We start from the raw sequence: 16,065 nt of genomic DNA, 5'->3' as shown, positions 1-16,065 counted from the left end.
AATGAGTTTCTGTGCAAAACAAGTGCTTTGGAGAGAGATGAGCGGTTACTCCAGAATGGGTTTGAAGTCACCCCATAGATGACCAAAGCAGCACACAGAAAGCAGCTCCCCTAGTTATAATACAGATCTTTCATCAGTTTTCTCTACATGTAAAGTTACTCCCTGGAGAGCCACTTGCTATCCCAGAGGACAGGAGTAAGAGACAAGGTTATATTACTTCATCCAACACTTTCAAGCACCTGGTGACAATACGAACAATCATTTTATCCAACAGACTTGTCTGGTGACAGTGAATTCTCCAATCCTCCCTCAGCTCCAAGTTAAGAAATGCAGCAGTCATTTTATTAAAAATCAGTATACAGTTGAATATAAGCCCAGTGTTTACAACCAACCCCTCTAGTAGTTCCAGGTTTCTTGTTGTTATACAGACTATTAGCAACCAAAGGAATCAGTAGCATAAAGAAACCACTATCATTTAAAAAAAAATTAACGTCCCCACTTCTCCAAGAAAGCAGCATCCACAATCAGTTTGTTTTCCATTGGATTTGCTCTAAGAAACAAGAGTTTTCAACATCATTTTGCAGGCAAATCTTATATTTTAACAGTAATTGCTGTTTGCTTTATCATACAGGACAAGGGTCTCTAAGAAGCTTCACAGCGCTGATAAAATAACCCTAAAAGAGCTCTGTCAATTTTTCCTGCGATTTACCTTCTAGAACACCAGCAATGTTTGAGATTTGTTTAACTACTTGAGTTGAAATTAAAGGTGGAGAGGTGGCCCCAATTCACACAATTTGGCAAAAAGATCATCCAAGAATTAAGATCTCCAACGGCTGCAGGAAACACACGGAGGCCTTCTCCATGCTCCCTCGAAGCATCCAGCGGTGCTGTAGGAGGTATGTGTATTCACACCCTCATACCCCTTTCAGTTGTTACAGCTGTTCACATTTCGGCTGACTGCTTCCTTCCCTCCTCCAGTCATCCAAAGCACAGAGTAGCCTCAGTGGTGTAACAGCAGCTTGCCAGAAGGAGGGAAAGTCCAGCCAGCAAGAGATTTAATTTATTAAGATAAACATGGTCTAAGGCTCCACGTTTTTTTTTTTTTAAATAAACACAGTAAGAAATGTGAAAACAAACTGGCTTTGCTACGTGTAGGTCAGGTTCAGACGTTCTCAGAAAGATATTCTCAACCATACAACCTTCCCCTCTCACCCCCATCATGAGGATGGGAAGACAGTTCACTATGCAAGATCAGCAGTCTCCCTGTTCCGTGCCCTTCCACATCCAGTGAACAAAACCTCTGTCACCCTTCAGGGCAGATCAAAGTTTTAAGAACACCCCTGTGAAGAAGGAGCAGAAGGGGAGAGGGGCAGGTAATTCAGTCTCTGAAACGAACACCTAAGTCTTGACACGACGACTGTGTTGACTCGACCACTTTAATGGTTGTTCTTGGCAGCCTCTTTAGCTGCAATAATCAGAGGAGTGAGACTGGATAGAGGCTTTGCAATTTTCAGGAACTGGTGCTAGGAAGAAGAAAAAAGAAAAAGGGTTACATTTTTCAGAACGTGCCCCAGAAGTCTGGTGGCTACTCAAAATATTGGCACCTAGACCCATATGAAGCCTAACAACCTGCTCTAATCTCTGAACAGGTGAAACCAAAAGGTCCGTTACCACCACACACTTTTGGGACCTGCCTGAACTGATGAACAGATTTGCACCCAACACATGTAAATTCTCCAATATTTGTACATGTTCAAGACCAAGCAAAATTCAGTGAATTTCACCTAGGGAATTATAAAGTCTTGCAAAATCTATTGGGAAATTCTGTGTGGAAGGAAGGTGTAACAAAAACAACCTGCGTGGTTCAAACACAAGGCACATGGCTTCCTGCAGGCATCACCTCTCATTTCTCTCTTCCCTGTTATCACAGGTCTGGTGAAAGCAATGCCTTGGCCTTCCACAGATATTAGAAATTTGCAAAGCAGCTGGAATTTAGGAGAGCAGCACAGATCTTGCAACACAGAACCATTCAGTCAGTCTCCTATACAAAGTACTTTGTTAGGTAAAACTATTGATTACTAAACAGCTCTCAGATGAGAGTGAAGGCATGCAGGGCAAGTTCACACGCTGTTCTGGAAGAAAAAAAAAAAAAAAAAAAAAAAAGAACTACATCCCACAGGACTTGTGAGCATCAGAAGGGATCAATCACCTTCAGAGATGGAAGGAAAAAAAAAAAAAAAAGAGGCTAAAAGGTAGTTAAAACCAGGCACAAACGTTACAATCAAAATGTTCTCCTGCTCCAAGGAACAGAACATTACTGCTTTCTGATATTTTGGGGCTGGAAAGTCCAGGAGAAAAAGTGATCTTTCAACTACTGCCATTCCACCGGTGATTAATGCTTCATTACAGTCTCAGAAGGCAGCAACACATCCAAAACTGAATCCGCTACACAAACTATCAGAAAGAAAGGAAAACAAAACCGGGAACTGTCTCACAGTTGAGGTTTGAGTGCCCCTGATCACAGATTTATTTTACAAAGATCTACATTTTCCACGCCCACAGCAAATTTGACAGAAGGAACACACAAACCAGTCCTCTCATCCACATCGGTAAAAAGCCTGGCAGCTTGGCCCTCCTTTTTCACCAGGATTTCAGACTAAGACACCAGGTTTTCAATGAAGTAACTATTGATAGAGTGCTGAGACACTGGAACAGGTTGCCCACAGTAGTTGTGGCTGCCCCATCCCTGGAGGTGTTCAAGGCCAGGTTGGATGGGGCTTGGAGCAACCTGGTCTAGTGAAAGATGTCCCTGCCCACGGCAGGGGGGTTGGACTAGAGGATCTTTAAAGGCCCTTTCCCACCCAAACCATTCTGTGATTAAGATACCTCATAAGCTTTGTTTCATCACCTCTGTAAGGAGTAATACCTGGCAAAATGTTGTAAAGCCAAAATGCTCCAGTTAATGCAAGCCATGCATATTCCACATAGCTTTGTGACCCCTCCACCAGAAAGGAGACAATCAGAACATCCAATAGCTAGAAGCCCTCCTGCTGTTCAAATCGGAACAGGCATGGCCAGACCATGACAACACGTACAGATATCAGGTGCAGCTGTGTGAAGAAGCCATTGGAGTTAAGGGGCTCAGCATTTCGCAGGCCTGGGGCACAGCTATTATTTGAAGTTGGTTACAGTACATGCTGCACAGCTGCTGCTAGTAGCAAGTACAGCATAAGAAGGGAGTAGTCTGTTAACAATTATAGATTAAGGTTTGGGGGTTGTTTGTTTTGGTTTTTTTTCTGGCAGGTTATCTTAGCTGTGCTTGTGCCTTCAGCCAATGCGGTATTTAAGACACCAAACAAGATCTCCCCATAAGTCCGGTGTCACTCAGGATTGCATGATTACATTGATTCAGCCCTGTTCCCCATTACCTACCTGTAGCAGCTCTTTCGCAGAACCTCTCTTCTCCACATCCATTTCAAGACAGCGATTTAAGAAGTCTCGGAATATGGGGGAAAGCTTTTCCGGATTCTGCAGTTCTGGAGTCCCGTTAGTAGCAATGAGATACAGGGCCTAAAGCAAAAAACAAGCACCAAAGAAACAGGAGGTTATGAAGGTTAGATTCCATCTCTGGATTACAGAGACACCCATTTCTGCTCTCCCTCCTCCCAGTTCAATGGAGAGGAAAAAAAAACCCACCTTATCAGGGTCACTAATCAATGCTTAAGTTTCAGCAAACAGAATAGCTGCCAGCCCTATTTTTATGTGGATGGGATCCAATCCTTTATTGTTTTACCCTCCTAATCTGGGTTTGGATCCTGCAGCCCTCTCAAGGGATTAGGAGGACAAAAACAACATTCCAGGCCGTGTTTACTCAGGGAAGTTAGCTGGCATGACTCTACCAGTGCTAGACTCCTACAATAACTATATCCTCATGGGAAGGTACCCCTGAATAAATAGGAGATTTTGTTCTGTTGGTACTTTGCCTGAGTGCACAAGGCCTAAAACATCAATACGATAGAGATGCAGTTGGCTCCATACAAAAGATGTCCAGCAGATCCTCAAGCAGCTTTTAACATCCTGCAGAAACAGAGAGTTCTGCTACTGCGTGGGGATGAAGCGTTCACATCCACCCCTCTCTGAGAATCAAGGAACTCAGAACTCATCCATTTCAGGAGTTCAGGCAAGAAACTTCCTGGATGGATTTTCAAAGGAAATGGAAATCTCTCGGAGACTTGTTAATATGCAGGTCCTTTGAGCACATCACTCAGCACATCCCATGGGAGCCATCTGATAGTCTGGGAATTGGCACAAGTTGAGTTAAATGAGGCCAAAGTACTCTTACTTAACCAGCCTTAAATTTAACTCAACACGCAGTTTCTTTCCTTTCACTCTTCTTTGCTGCTGCTCTTCTCCCCCCAAAATCACTTCCAGTGCAAGGGATGGAGACAAAAGTTAAACAAAATTTTTCTAGATCCCCTCATCTCATGTGGCTGAGGGAGAAGCCGTAAAACTGGCTTATATTAACTGCAGTTACATCCCTACAAACTGACAGCATCTCCCCTTTCATTAAAAACTAAACAAGGGAAAGACATCAGGAGGCTTAAGTCCTGTCGAAAGACTCATTAAGCTTGTAGCTTTATTTGGAGAACATAGGGAGGAACAATTTGCCAGTAGGAAAAAGCTCCATTTATAGAATAGTAACATGTCATATTTTTGAACTTAAGGAGAACTCTTCCCCACTCACAGGGCACAAGGATTCAAGAAGTCTGCTGCTTTGGTGACATCAGGTACTCTTTCTGCCTCTATCAGCATCTCCAGAAAGTGGTAAATTATGAGTGCGCATGATCTAACTCATCAGAGGTGACCAGAGGGTCTGCAGCAGAAGAACCCAACCTCTGCTACCCAGAACCAACTATGGCTTTTAGCTAAAACTATCTCAATCTTCTCACTGCAACATCTACACTATACGGGGCTGCAGGTGGTGAAACCACGCTGGAGGATTCCCCTTCCTCCTTTAGAGCCCAGTTTCACCAACGGGCCCAGTAAAGACCTGCAGGCAAAAGATGCTTACTCTCAGAGGGTTCTCATTGAGGTAGGGAGGCTCTCCTTCAATCATCTCGATGGCCATTATCCCCAGTGACCAGATATCCACTTTGGGCCCATATGCCTTCCGCGTCACCACTTCAGGTGCCATCCAATATGGGGTCCCCACCATGGTACTGCGTTTGCTCTGCTCAGGAGTGATCTGGGCACAGAAGCCAAAGTCAGCTGGAAAATTAAAGAGGGGGGAAAGAAACAGATGTAGAAATCAGCAAGTTTCTCCAAAACCAAGCCAAAGCTGTAGTACAAGTTACCCCGCCGCATCATCTGGTGTGGTGCTGCTGCAACTGTGAAAGGAGGGGTGGTTTTATGGCTAATCTAAAAGACGGTGTTGAGAAGTAAGTTTCTAAATCTGCCTCACTGAGGCCATGAGGATAACAGAGCTGCTGACTTGTCTATGTGAACAATGGTGATCAGTAAATAACCGTATATGGACGTTGAGACACTTGAGTGTGTATGCAGCATTATGCAGCTGTAATACACTATGTAATATATGGTTTAAAGATTGTTCCTAGGTATGTGAAAATAGAAATTAATGCACAGCCTGATCTAGATACACACACCCCCCCAACCCACATACTATACTGTCTGGTGATATTTCAGTCCCAGAGATATTACTTCCCCAGTAGATATATCATCCCTCAAACAGGATTTGCTTTACAGAGAAAACAGTGTTCAGAATCAATTTAAAGTACCTAAATTTATACTGATTATTTTCTTTGAATAGACAGAAAAATGTAGAGTCTTCACACAAAGATTGCAGGGCCCTATGTTTTATTTGTATTTAACTTACTGAAAGAAAACTAATTCTGTTCTTGTGAGCCCAGCAGAATCAACAAAGCAAGATGCATTGCCCATCCTGACCCCCTATGGCACCACGGGTTTAATTTTAGGCAGAATGATGAAAATTAAACTGATCCCTAGCTGAGTTTTCATCAAGGCTAACAACCAGGAAAGGTACATATGGTTCATAAACAGAGCAAGTTTCCAGCAGAGCCAATAAGCAGCTCAAGTCCAGAAGGTTACCGCATCATATCCACAGGGACTTTTCTAACTTTAAACTACAGCCCGGTACCTGCCTACTGTGCTCAAAGAAGTTATTCCGTAAGAACAGAGCACTCTGGCCCTGATCAGCTATTCATCGCCAACACTCACAATCGCCAACACTGTACCAAAGTACAACTTTAGTCTAAAAAGCAATTATGTGCAAAAAACCCCACCTTCTTACTCAGCATATCTGCACTGTGTGAATTTTGAGTCATATCTGCTGTCACTGCCGACAAAAATAGATTTATTTATGCCTGTTGGGTGCTAGCCAACAGAACTGAGAGGAAGAGAAAGGGAGCACAGTTTTGTTAAAGCTATAGGTGGAAGATAATTATTCACTGGTTTCCAGACTTATCTCTGCATCGGCAATCACAAGCACAACAGCTACCTTAGCACCCAAGGGGCAGAACAGTCTCAAGGTCTTCATTATTGGTGATAACACAAGGAGGAAACAACATTTAGAGTCCAGTCTGGGTTGGCATTGTAAGATTAAATCTTTTCTAGTTACAGAGTTTTCAATTCTCCCTCCACTCCCCCTGCTCCCAAGTACCTGCAGTATTTTCCAGACTGAAGAGATCGCTCAGAAATAAAGACTTCTGGCCCTACACCTTCAAACGCAGCTTTGTAGAGTGGAGTAGCATTAAAATACTGTTATTTCAGTCCACAAAAACAGACGGTCCAAAGCTAAACAAACCCCAAACCTCGCTTTGAGTCCGATATCAGTTCACAAGGATTCACGCTTGCCAATCTCCATTAAAACCAATACCACAAAAACACCTACAGGAGCATTTCTACAGCCTCTTCATTGCCACAGCATCAAGCATCTCAAACACCCATCTCCCCAACATGCCTGGCCCATAGCAGATAACAGCCCTGGATTGATAACTCAGTCATCGGCAGTGCTGTTCTTCACATACTTAGTTTGACAGAGCCATCCATTCCCAGCAGAATGTTGTCACTCTTGATGTCCCTGTGAATAACTTGGTTTGAATGGAGGAATTCCAGAGCTTGGAGACACTGGGAAAAAAAGATAAAAATAATTGAGATATTCTTACTGTGCATGACATTACTCACCAGTCACAATTAGCCAACTAATGGACTCTACATGCATTTTGAGTAGCAAAGGCTTAGTGTCTTAGAGCCTTCCATATACTCAGTATGTGCAGGGCTATAGAGAGAGATCCCACTGGGATCAGCAGGTCCTAGGAGGACAAGTTAGTCCCAAAAGACTTGGAGAACAGGCATAACCAGGGGGATTCCAACCCCATTTAGCACTCCAGTCCTCCCTCTAGGATGAAATACATCAGGCTTGTGTTAGGATTGTATGCTGCAACCTCCCAGATGAAACCCATCCTCGGAAAGAATGACTGTTGCATTACAGAAGCTGGAGACAGCTACGCCTGTGGAGTCACTGACAGGCCATGGAAAGCCCGTGACCCCTTCCCAATCATAGCTCCCTCCGAGTGCGAGTGCTGCTTTACCTCTCGGCACACAGCTGCGATTTGTCCTTCGTCCATGCAGGTCTCTGTCACGACATCTGTCAGGGATCCTCCTGCCAAGTACTCCATGACCACCCAGAGCTCTTCTCCTACAAGGTAACTGAAGAGCCAAAATCAGATTTTAAAATCAGCAAGTATGAGCATGCCTCACCATGAGGCTTGAGCAGCATTTTTAACAGTACTGGGGCACCAGGTACTTGTGGTACTTTCTGTATGTGGGATCACAACCTGAATGAGCAGAGGGAAAGGGGAGTGCAGAAAGTCGAGGAGAGAGGTAATGGGAGAGCAGGCTACAAGTTTCCTGGCTGTAAAAGCAAGGTGGAATTTTTCCACCATGGAAAGGGCCCAGACTAAGATGGAGACCCGACCTTACAACTCCTGCTGCCGCTGGGAGAGAAGGGGAAGAGCTACTAGTCAAGGATGGGGTCCAAGCATGCAGCGCAGACATCTGGCACAGCGTGGCTTTTGAGGGCTCTTGCATCAGAAGTGGCTGGGGGCTGCTTTATCACCACTGGCATCCTCCTGTCCTAAGCAACTGCCTACTTCGCCCAGGCCAGGGACAATCCTGGGTGATGCAATGGATGGCTGCCCGCAAACAACTGAGAAAGAACACTTTTCTTTAAGCATTTGAAAATCATCCCAATCTTTTTTATGCTACCAAACTAGTTTGGGATTTTGTCTGAAAAAAAAAATCAGCACTATTCCTATGGGAAAATGAGAACATCTTGCTGGATGCAATAGGAATTCTAAAGACTTAAAATAAAAAAGAAAAGCCCAAAAGGGCAGGTCTTGTCCAAAAAGGCCCATAGGAAGATGGGGAAGACACAGATGAAGTGAGGGCGAGTTTTCTAAGCCATTTGGGATATTCTTCTCTGCTGGGAGTGTATGTGCTCATGTCTAAAAGTAGAAGACCTGAGATGAAGACTTCAGCATTAACTCATTTAAAAAAATCCAAACAACAAACCCAAACCACCAACCACTTCTGCCTTTTTGGGCCCTTCTGGAAAAACAGCAATACAATCTTCCATGACAGATACACCAGGATGACACATTCCTGAAGGAAGGAATCATCAGCCTGAAAACTTGAAAACCCACCATCTCAGCCTATCTTCCTATTTTTAAAGGGAGCAGACAGATGAATCAAGGGAGAGGGCAGAGAATCTAATTAAAAACTTCTGCTAGCATTAGAGTTCATCAAACAGACGCCTGCTTTGCTCTGAAACTCTGATCCTACTAAAGAGTGAATAGTGAATTTGCAAAGAGCCAAAGGCAAAAAGCAGGACAGGTTCAGGAAACTATTAGCTAGAAAGCAACAATGAAGGAGGAGGAAATTAAGCTCAACTTGGCATGGAAAGTAGACACAGGTGAGATATCACAGGAGTGGGTAGGAGGTACACTTTGACCCTAAAAAGACACACTGCCAACACCCGAGCTGATAAAAAAACTCCCCCAAAATAAGAACTGTCGTCTGAGCTGTGTGACAGAAGCATTACAGTTATGAAGAGCTTTTAATATTAGAGACAGAGATGGCATCTCGGTCTGGTGATGCTGAAGACTATGTAGGGAGGCAGAGTCTGGAGTTTCTTTCGGGTTACAGAGCCCAAGGACACAGGGATACACTCCCAGAGCAGACAGGTGTCCAATTCCACTACGGAAGAGAAACTGATGCACTGGCATTTTTTTCCCCGGCATCACAGATGCCAGCAAAAGCAGTATCACTTGCACAGCAGCCCCTTGGAGCGGCAGCGGAACAGCAGAATTGCTTTCAGAAATATTCCTGCCAACTCTGTGGGTCATCTACCTTCTAATGGAATCTGAAAGCCGCTCCATCCACACCCCTCCTTCCTGCCCCAATGCTGTTGCTGCTGCTTCATCACTCCTGCCAAACCAGGCTCTCTCTCTAGATTTTATCACCATCCTCTCAACAAATCAGTGTCACAACGCTTCCCTTTGTTACCACTAGCATCCTCTGCAGCCCAAATCCACTTGACTGTAAGGATGGGGGCAGAATGGGCTCCACCGCTCCCGCGCGACAATCTCATGTTGCACATGCTGGGACCAAGCTGGTATCTCTCCGCAGCCAAAAGGGATGGAGCGAGCCAAGAACCACACTGTGAACCAAAGCTGTGCCATGAGCAGCCGAAGGCATGTGCCAAGACCCAGGCACCTCAATAATTGATTGATCTGACCCAGCAAGCAGGGTGATGGAATTAATGGGGGCCCCCCGCCAGCTGTCACTGAGTGAATGTCATTTCAGATGACTGGGTGGTGCCATCTCAGGGATCTTTTCACTCTCTTGCTGCAGCAGAGGCCAGTTTTAGTCACTGAGCTGTCTACTGTAGGCGTGCCTCAAAACCACTCTCTCAGCAGTTCGAGACACCACTATACACCTACATCCTGCTCTGCATGTAACGTCAGGCATAGCATGGTGTCGCACCTTGTCACCCACAGTCACCTGTCACCTTCCAAAACAACACCGGCAGTAAAAACAAACTGATGAAAGTCTATAAGGAAGAAAGAGGTGGTCTATAGGTTTCTCTTCATCCACCTGCAAGAGCAGGTAATGTCTGCTCCTGTAAAGTGTTCTTCAGCTTCCACTTAGATACCTTAGGAAACCGTCCACCAAGCCCTTCCTATCACAAGCACACATCAGTCAGTCATAGTTCTTTTTGATTGATAAACTATAAAATTTGGTTTTGCCCAGAAGAGAAGGATCATTCATGACAGATTTCTGCATCAGTAACGTGCCTCCAACATGCAAATATGAAGTGAGCCTGGAAAGAAATCAGCATTTTCTTGTAGCATGACTGTCATATCTTCAGCTTTAGTCACGGACCTTCCAGCCCTAACTGAGTTTGGGGTTAGGGTGAGGGTAACAGTGGCTACCACTTAAAGTGAGGATTTGTGAGGAATATTAGGTTAAGAAGAGTTCTTCAGAAAGAAAGAAACGAAAGGGCAGGAGTTTGCTTTGCCTAACACTGGGCATCTGACACCTGTGTTTAGATGCCCGAGTTTACAAGTAGGGCTCTGAGGGCCTCTTTCACGCAGCAGAAAGAAAACTGGCACCTCCAGAAGGTAACTCAGCACAAGTGGCTGCTTGTCTGCACTGGAAAACTAGCATCACTGTCTTCAGAGGCAGATGCTTCTAAATTCAGCTCCTAAGTACAGCTGAACTAGGCCATGACATCATCTTAAGTGTCACAGCACAGCTTCGTGCAACACTGGTCACTCACGCTGCAGCAGAAAAGCTGTCTGAGGCACAAATGCACTGTTTGCACAGTGATGTCTGGGCAGACAGTAAACCAGCCAGACCTCTTAACCATGAGCAAGTAGGCCATGCCAGTAAGAGAGAATAAAGCACAGGAAACCCCTAGATAAGGGCAGAAGCTGAGGCAAAGAGAAGTGAGAGAGCTGGTTTATTTATACCGGTGACTACCTTGCAGCTCCCATTAGGGAGAAAACAGAAAAAACTGTCAAAAACAGAACCACAAAAAAAGAAACCAGTTCCCACAGCATCACATGCATCCTTCCTCATACTTCTGCAACAGCAGTAGGCAGAAGCCAACAAGCGACGTTCAAAGATCAGCTTCATTGAGCGCTCAGAAAGCAAACAAGCAGATTAGGGCAGGCAGGAGGGATGCAGCTCCCCAGCAACAGGATCCTGCAGTTGCAAAGCTGAAGTGGCATAATAGGCACAAGAACCCCCATGTTCATCCTTGTTGCTGCTCTGTCCATTTGCAGCACTCAAACAAAAGCTAATCCCCCTGAAAAAGATTAGTGAGAGAAAGTGGAGAACAAAAGCAGCAGCTTTTGCTGCTGGAAGTTTGAACAAGACAGCAGTACGTGCAGTTACCCTACAGCTGGGAGGTACTGGCTAGACAAGGCAAGCGCATGTACTCAGCGATGCTCTCTCTAATGGGAAGAATGTGCCTCAAACAGTTTTGCCAAAACAAAGCCTCTAATTAGCCAGGAGAAATAAACAGTTTCAGCCCAGATACAATTCTTAACTCTTCCTTACCACTTTTTTCATTTTACACGGGTAATATCCTGCTCTTTGTAAGAAGAGGGCCTCTGCCCAGCATCGCTTCCCTGTGCCCACGCTCCTTACACAAAATGTCAGGAGCAGACTTTCTGTCCCTTCAACAAAGTAGCTCTTTCCAGTGACACATAAAGACACAGCACCATATAAATTCAGCAGCACAACTGATGCTGCAGTATACAAGTAGTACTTTTTTCAGCTAAGACATTAAAAGCCTGTTAAAGAAACCTGTTAAACATCTGATAAGATTTTGATATACATGCAGAGCAAACAAGTGTACAAATACTCTCTCAGATTTCTAAAAGAGATTCTATGTCACATCCCTCCATCGTTATCTTCAAAAAAAAAAGCTGCCAAGATTAAAGCCTGCAGCTCACCCTATCTAGGCACTCTTCACCCTACAATAAGCCAAACCTGTAGCTCATCAAGACCGCTGGATTCTGATGCGAGTGCTACAGACTGAATATCCTGATAAGCCAAACCTGTAGCTCATCAAGACTGCTGGATTCTGATGTGAGTGCTGCAGCAGGATATTCAGTCTGCAGCTCGACTCGAATGAGCTATGTCTTAAACAAAAGGTGAACGACACAGGCTTGACACAATGCACCGATGTTGTGTTGATGGTGAATTCAAGCCACCACGCAATGCTTTTGCCTGTTGGGTTTTCAGTACACCCCAGATTTCAATGCTGACAGTTTGTGACTGTTTCCTGGAATTTAAACTGGGGAGATGTAAGGATTTCTTGCACTTTCAAAGGCAGCTCCCTACCCTAAAGAAGCACATTTACCAGTTGCTCTTTCTGAAGCAGTCAATCTCCAAACAGCTGATGATTGTGGCACTGCTACCATCGCGCTTATGTACAGCATTCACATCCTGTGGGGAAAAGCTCTCACAGCCACGTATGTCTGCAGACCTCGGCGTTTTACTGCCTGGAGCTATAGTGACCAGAATTTTCACAGCTACACACATTTATTTTAAAAACAGATTTCACTCAGCGCAGCAGCTGCTGTGCTGATTGCTTCTGCTCTGTTATTGTCCTAGTCTGAGGGACATCAGCTCAAGAACAAGCAGAGCAGGTCTGTACACAGATAAGATATTAGGTGCAGCTCTTGCGCTAAGGAGAAGTAGGGATTCAAGGATGAGCTGTCCCATATGGATGTAATACACTCAAGGCTGAGCAGGAGTGTCACCGCATGTGTATTAGCCCACAAAGCTCAGCTTTGAGCAGGGAATAATCCTGTTCCCTCTGTCTTCCAAAGGGTTCTTATGTCTGTGCCAGGTCTCCTTTTCTCCCTTATTCACACCTAAAAGAAAGCAGTCTTGCTTGGTTACGTGTTGCATGTCATTCGCCTTTGTCACTGTTACGCTACTGTGCGGAAAACTTCAGTGGACAGACACAGGGACTAGATTACCATCTAACCCTGGAAGGAGTTTGCTCCTCTGCAAGCAGTATGTCAGCGTTGCTCTCAGTGGAAGAGGAAAGAAAATACAAATAACACAGTTCAAACTATTTCTATTTCTTCACTAGTAGCAGGAAGGAAATGGCTTTTTGTGTCAAATTCGGAAAAGGAGAGAGCTGAAAAACAGAGTCCTGACAGCATACTGCTACTACCTTTGCTGCCGGCATCTCTAAAGAGAGCCTAGACACCCCACCAATACCGATTCAGATACCTGTTTCTCCTAGAGCATGGAGAGACACTACCAAGCCACCCACACCCCAACATTGCTACATGTATTAGACAATGCAAGGTTGTCCTATATCTGTATTAAGCTGTGACGGGATCATTTAAGACAGCGACAAGGAAGTGTTTTCCAGAGCCCCTTTGTGAACTCTTCAAATCATGACATACCTGTCCAAGTAGTTGACAATGTTGGGGTTTTTGTTTTCCCTCATCACAAGGATTTCATTAATAATCAGTTCTTTTTTGGGCTGCTGCTGCAAATTCATCTGTTTGATTGCAACCTGCAGTGAAGAAAGACCAAGGAAAGCATTATTACAGGCGTCCCCTAGAAACCTGCCAGTACCCACATACATGCAAACTGGGAAAACACTTTTTCATCACAGGTTGCTCAGCCTCTGCTCTTCCTGTGGAGGAATAACTTTATTTTACCATCTTCCCTCTCTTTTTTTTATTTTTTTCTCTGTGAGTTCCTGCAGCGAAGTCCATTTCCACGTGTGCTGGAGGACACTTAATGCCTAAAAAGGTAAGGGGAATTACTATTTTCATACTGGACCTTTATGTCACAGCTTGGTAGGCATCTCCATCTCCAACTTCTTGGTAACAAGAAAGAGATCCCCTTACTCTACTATGGGCTGATATGTCAAAAACTTTTTGCTTATTACAGGATTCTTATTATTTTATTTTGGATTGGATGTATCTGGAAGTTTTTTGGTGGTTTTTTTTTTTTTTTTTCCTCTGCTGTGCAAATCTGTGCTTCTAGAAATCTACAGCAGGACAGCCAGGCACAGAGAGGGTAATGTAGCCTAAGCTTAGTACTTCAAGGTGGCAATTTTATTTATTTCTGTCACCGCAAGACCTGGGGAAAAAAGGACCAGGCTGAAAAATAAGTGATTCAGCCTTATCCTCAGTCATAACTGAAGGGCAATAGGGAGGGATTTGTCAGTTGTAGCCCTTTGGCTTAGTAGCTTTCTGCCTGCTTCAGGATACCTGCATGTCTATATGCAGGAAGCAGGAGGGCACAACACATTTTCAACTCTTATGTTCAACTCTCCACACTACGAGTACTTCATGAGAGCACCTGGCCCGCAGAGAAGCCTTCAAACCAATAAGACTACTCAGCACAGCAAGAGGCAGACACCCTTCCATAGTTGTTACAACCCAACTACATTTGGTACAATATTTAGGGAGAGGGAATGAAATGTAATTATGCTTTTACAAAACTGCCACTTGCAGAGAAAGAGGCCTAGGTAAATGGAGGGGAGCCAGTAATTCCAGCTCACAAAAGCAAGGATTAAAAGAAGCAAGCCATGGAGTGCCAATATAGACGGATACAATTAGCATTTTGGTACTATAGCAGGGGAGACTATAGAAAAATCCCAACACATGAGAAGGCAAGAACAGACAGACACCACGCTGGTTTTCCACAGTATTCACAAGGGCTGCCAACAGTACTTAAAGACGACAAAACAAAACCCCCATGCTGCTCTTTGCACAAGACCAGAGAGAAGAATGAAAGATGAAGAGAGAGGAAGCATTTGAGGCAGATAAAGAAATCCCAGACCAATACTGAGGGAGCTTCAGAGAGGCTCCTGTACTTCCTTGCTCCCGTTCAGCAGTAGACCCATGTTCCAAGCGCATTTGGGGGAACTTTCCTTATCTAAGACTGTCCCGTGCATTAGGACACAAAATAAACAGCTGTAGTTATACTACATAGCCAGCATCAGTGAAAATCCTCAGTATTCTTAATCCCGGGAGCCACCCAATGCTCCTGTACAGTGCAAAATCAAGGAGTTTCCTTCCAGTACTTGCAAGATGTGCTGCAATTCACTGAGCTCAAAGGATTGGTAGCAGCATGCTTCACAGAAAGAAACAGGTCAACAACATGCCAAGGTCACAGCGATCCCAAATGCAAATTTAAAAATCCAGGGCCCAATCACACTAGCATAGTGGGAACGATTTAAAAGTCTGTTCTAACATAAGGGTTCAAATATTCACACAGGAGTCACCGAAGGGGTCCAGAAAGAAAACAGAAAACCAAAGGAGTTCCTCCTCCTATAAAATTTCCCATTGTTTCAAAATGAAACACAGCACCCCTTCCTCAGAGGCTGCAATTAAACTGTATTAATTCTTCAGGAACTGGGAAAAGGAGTTGAAGGAGTTTCACCAAAAAGCACAGTTATGAAATCTACTGGTGGATAACCCTGACGTTGTACAAATGCAAAGCAGACACGCATTGCTGCAGACTTCCATAAATATATTTGGAATAATGCATACACTTTCCTCTTTAAAAATTCTCCACCTAGCAATAATGGTTTCCAGAGATGCTGCATATCCGTCACTACTCGTTTATTATGCATGCATGCAATACGCAGGGCACTGTTCAATATTCGTGAGGGGGAAAAAAAAAAATAAAAAAGAAGACAGATGGACATTCCTTGTCCCTCAATTCAAGGGCAGAAAGCTAGTGGGGAAAAGGTGGGAGAGAAAGTATTTCTATGCAAGTCAACTAGTAAAGGTGTAGGAAGCAAAGGAGCAGAGGGCATATAAAAGAGTTTAAGTGGGGACAGGCAGGAATCTTGGGGATGAAGAGATAAACTTCTACTGAGGAATTATGCAGTCCGAACATTTGCTTCTAGCCCTTGTGGTCAAAGAAAGATTCTTTACAAATATGAAATGATTCAGGAATCAAAACTTGGGA

At 44.3% G+C, this 16,065-nt stretch overlaps 1 protein-coding gene across 1 annotated transcript in view; it reads right to left on the bottom strand.

Annotated features, from left to right (window-relative positions):
• Positions 1-783: 783 nt before the first annotated feature.
• PAK1 (p21 protein (Cdc42/Rac)-activated kinase 1) overlaps positions 784-16,065 on the bottom strand; it is a 38,151-nt gene continuing 22,869 nt past the window's right edge. Inside the window, exons 10-15 of the mRNA XM_009881224.1 lie at positions 13,536-13,648; positions 7,629-7,746; positions 7,065-7,164; positions 5,072-5,268; positions 3,433-3,570; positions 784-1,523 (exon numbers count right to left, since the gene is read on the bottom strand). Coding sequence (XP_009879526.1) covers positions 1,437-1,523; positions 3,433-3,570; positions 5,072-5,268; positions 7,065-7,164; positions 7,629-7,746; positions 13,536-13,648 — 753 coding nt within the window. The 3' untranslated portion in view covers positions 784-1,436. The remainder of the gene's footprint in view (positions 1,524-3,432; positions 3,571-5,071; positions 5,269-7,064; positions 7,165-7,628; positions 7,747-13,535; positions 13,649-16,065) is intronic.

Source organism: Charadrius vociferus, unplaced genomic scaffold (assembly GCF_000708025.1).
Source record: "Charadrius vociferus isolate BGI_N301 unplaced genomic scaffold, ASM70802v2 scaffold1, whole genome shotgun sequence".
NCBI classification, from domain to species: domain Eukaryota; kingdom Metazoa; phylum Chordata; class Aves; order Charadriiformes; family Charadriidae; genus Charadrius; species Charadrius vociferus.
This window is presented reverse-complemented; position numbering and strand designations above follow the sequence as displayed.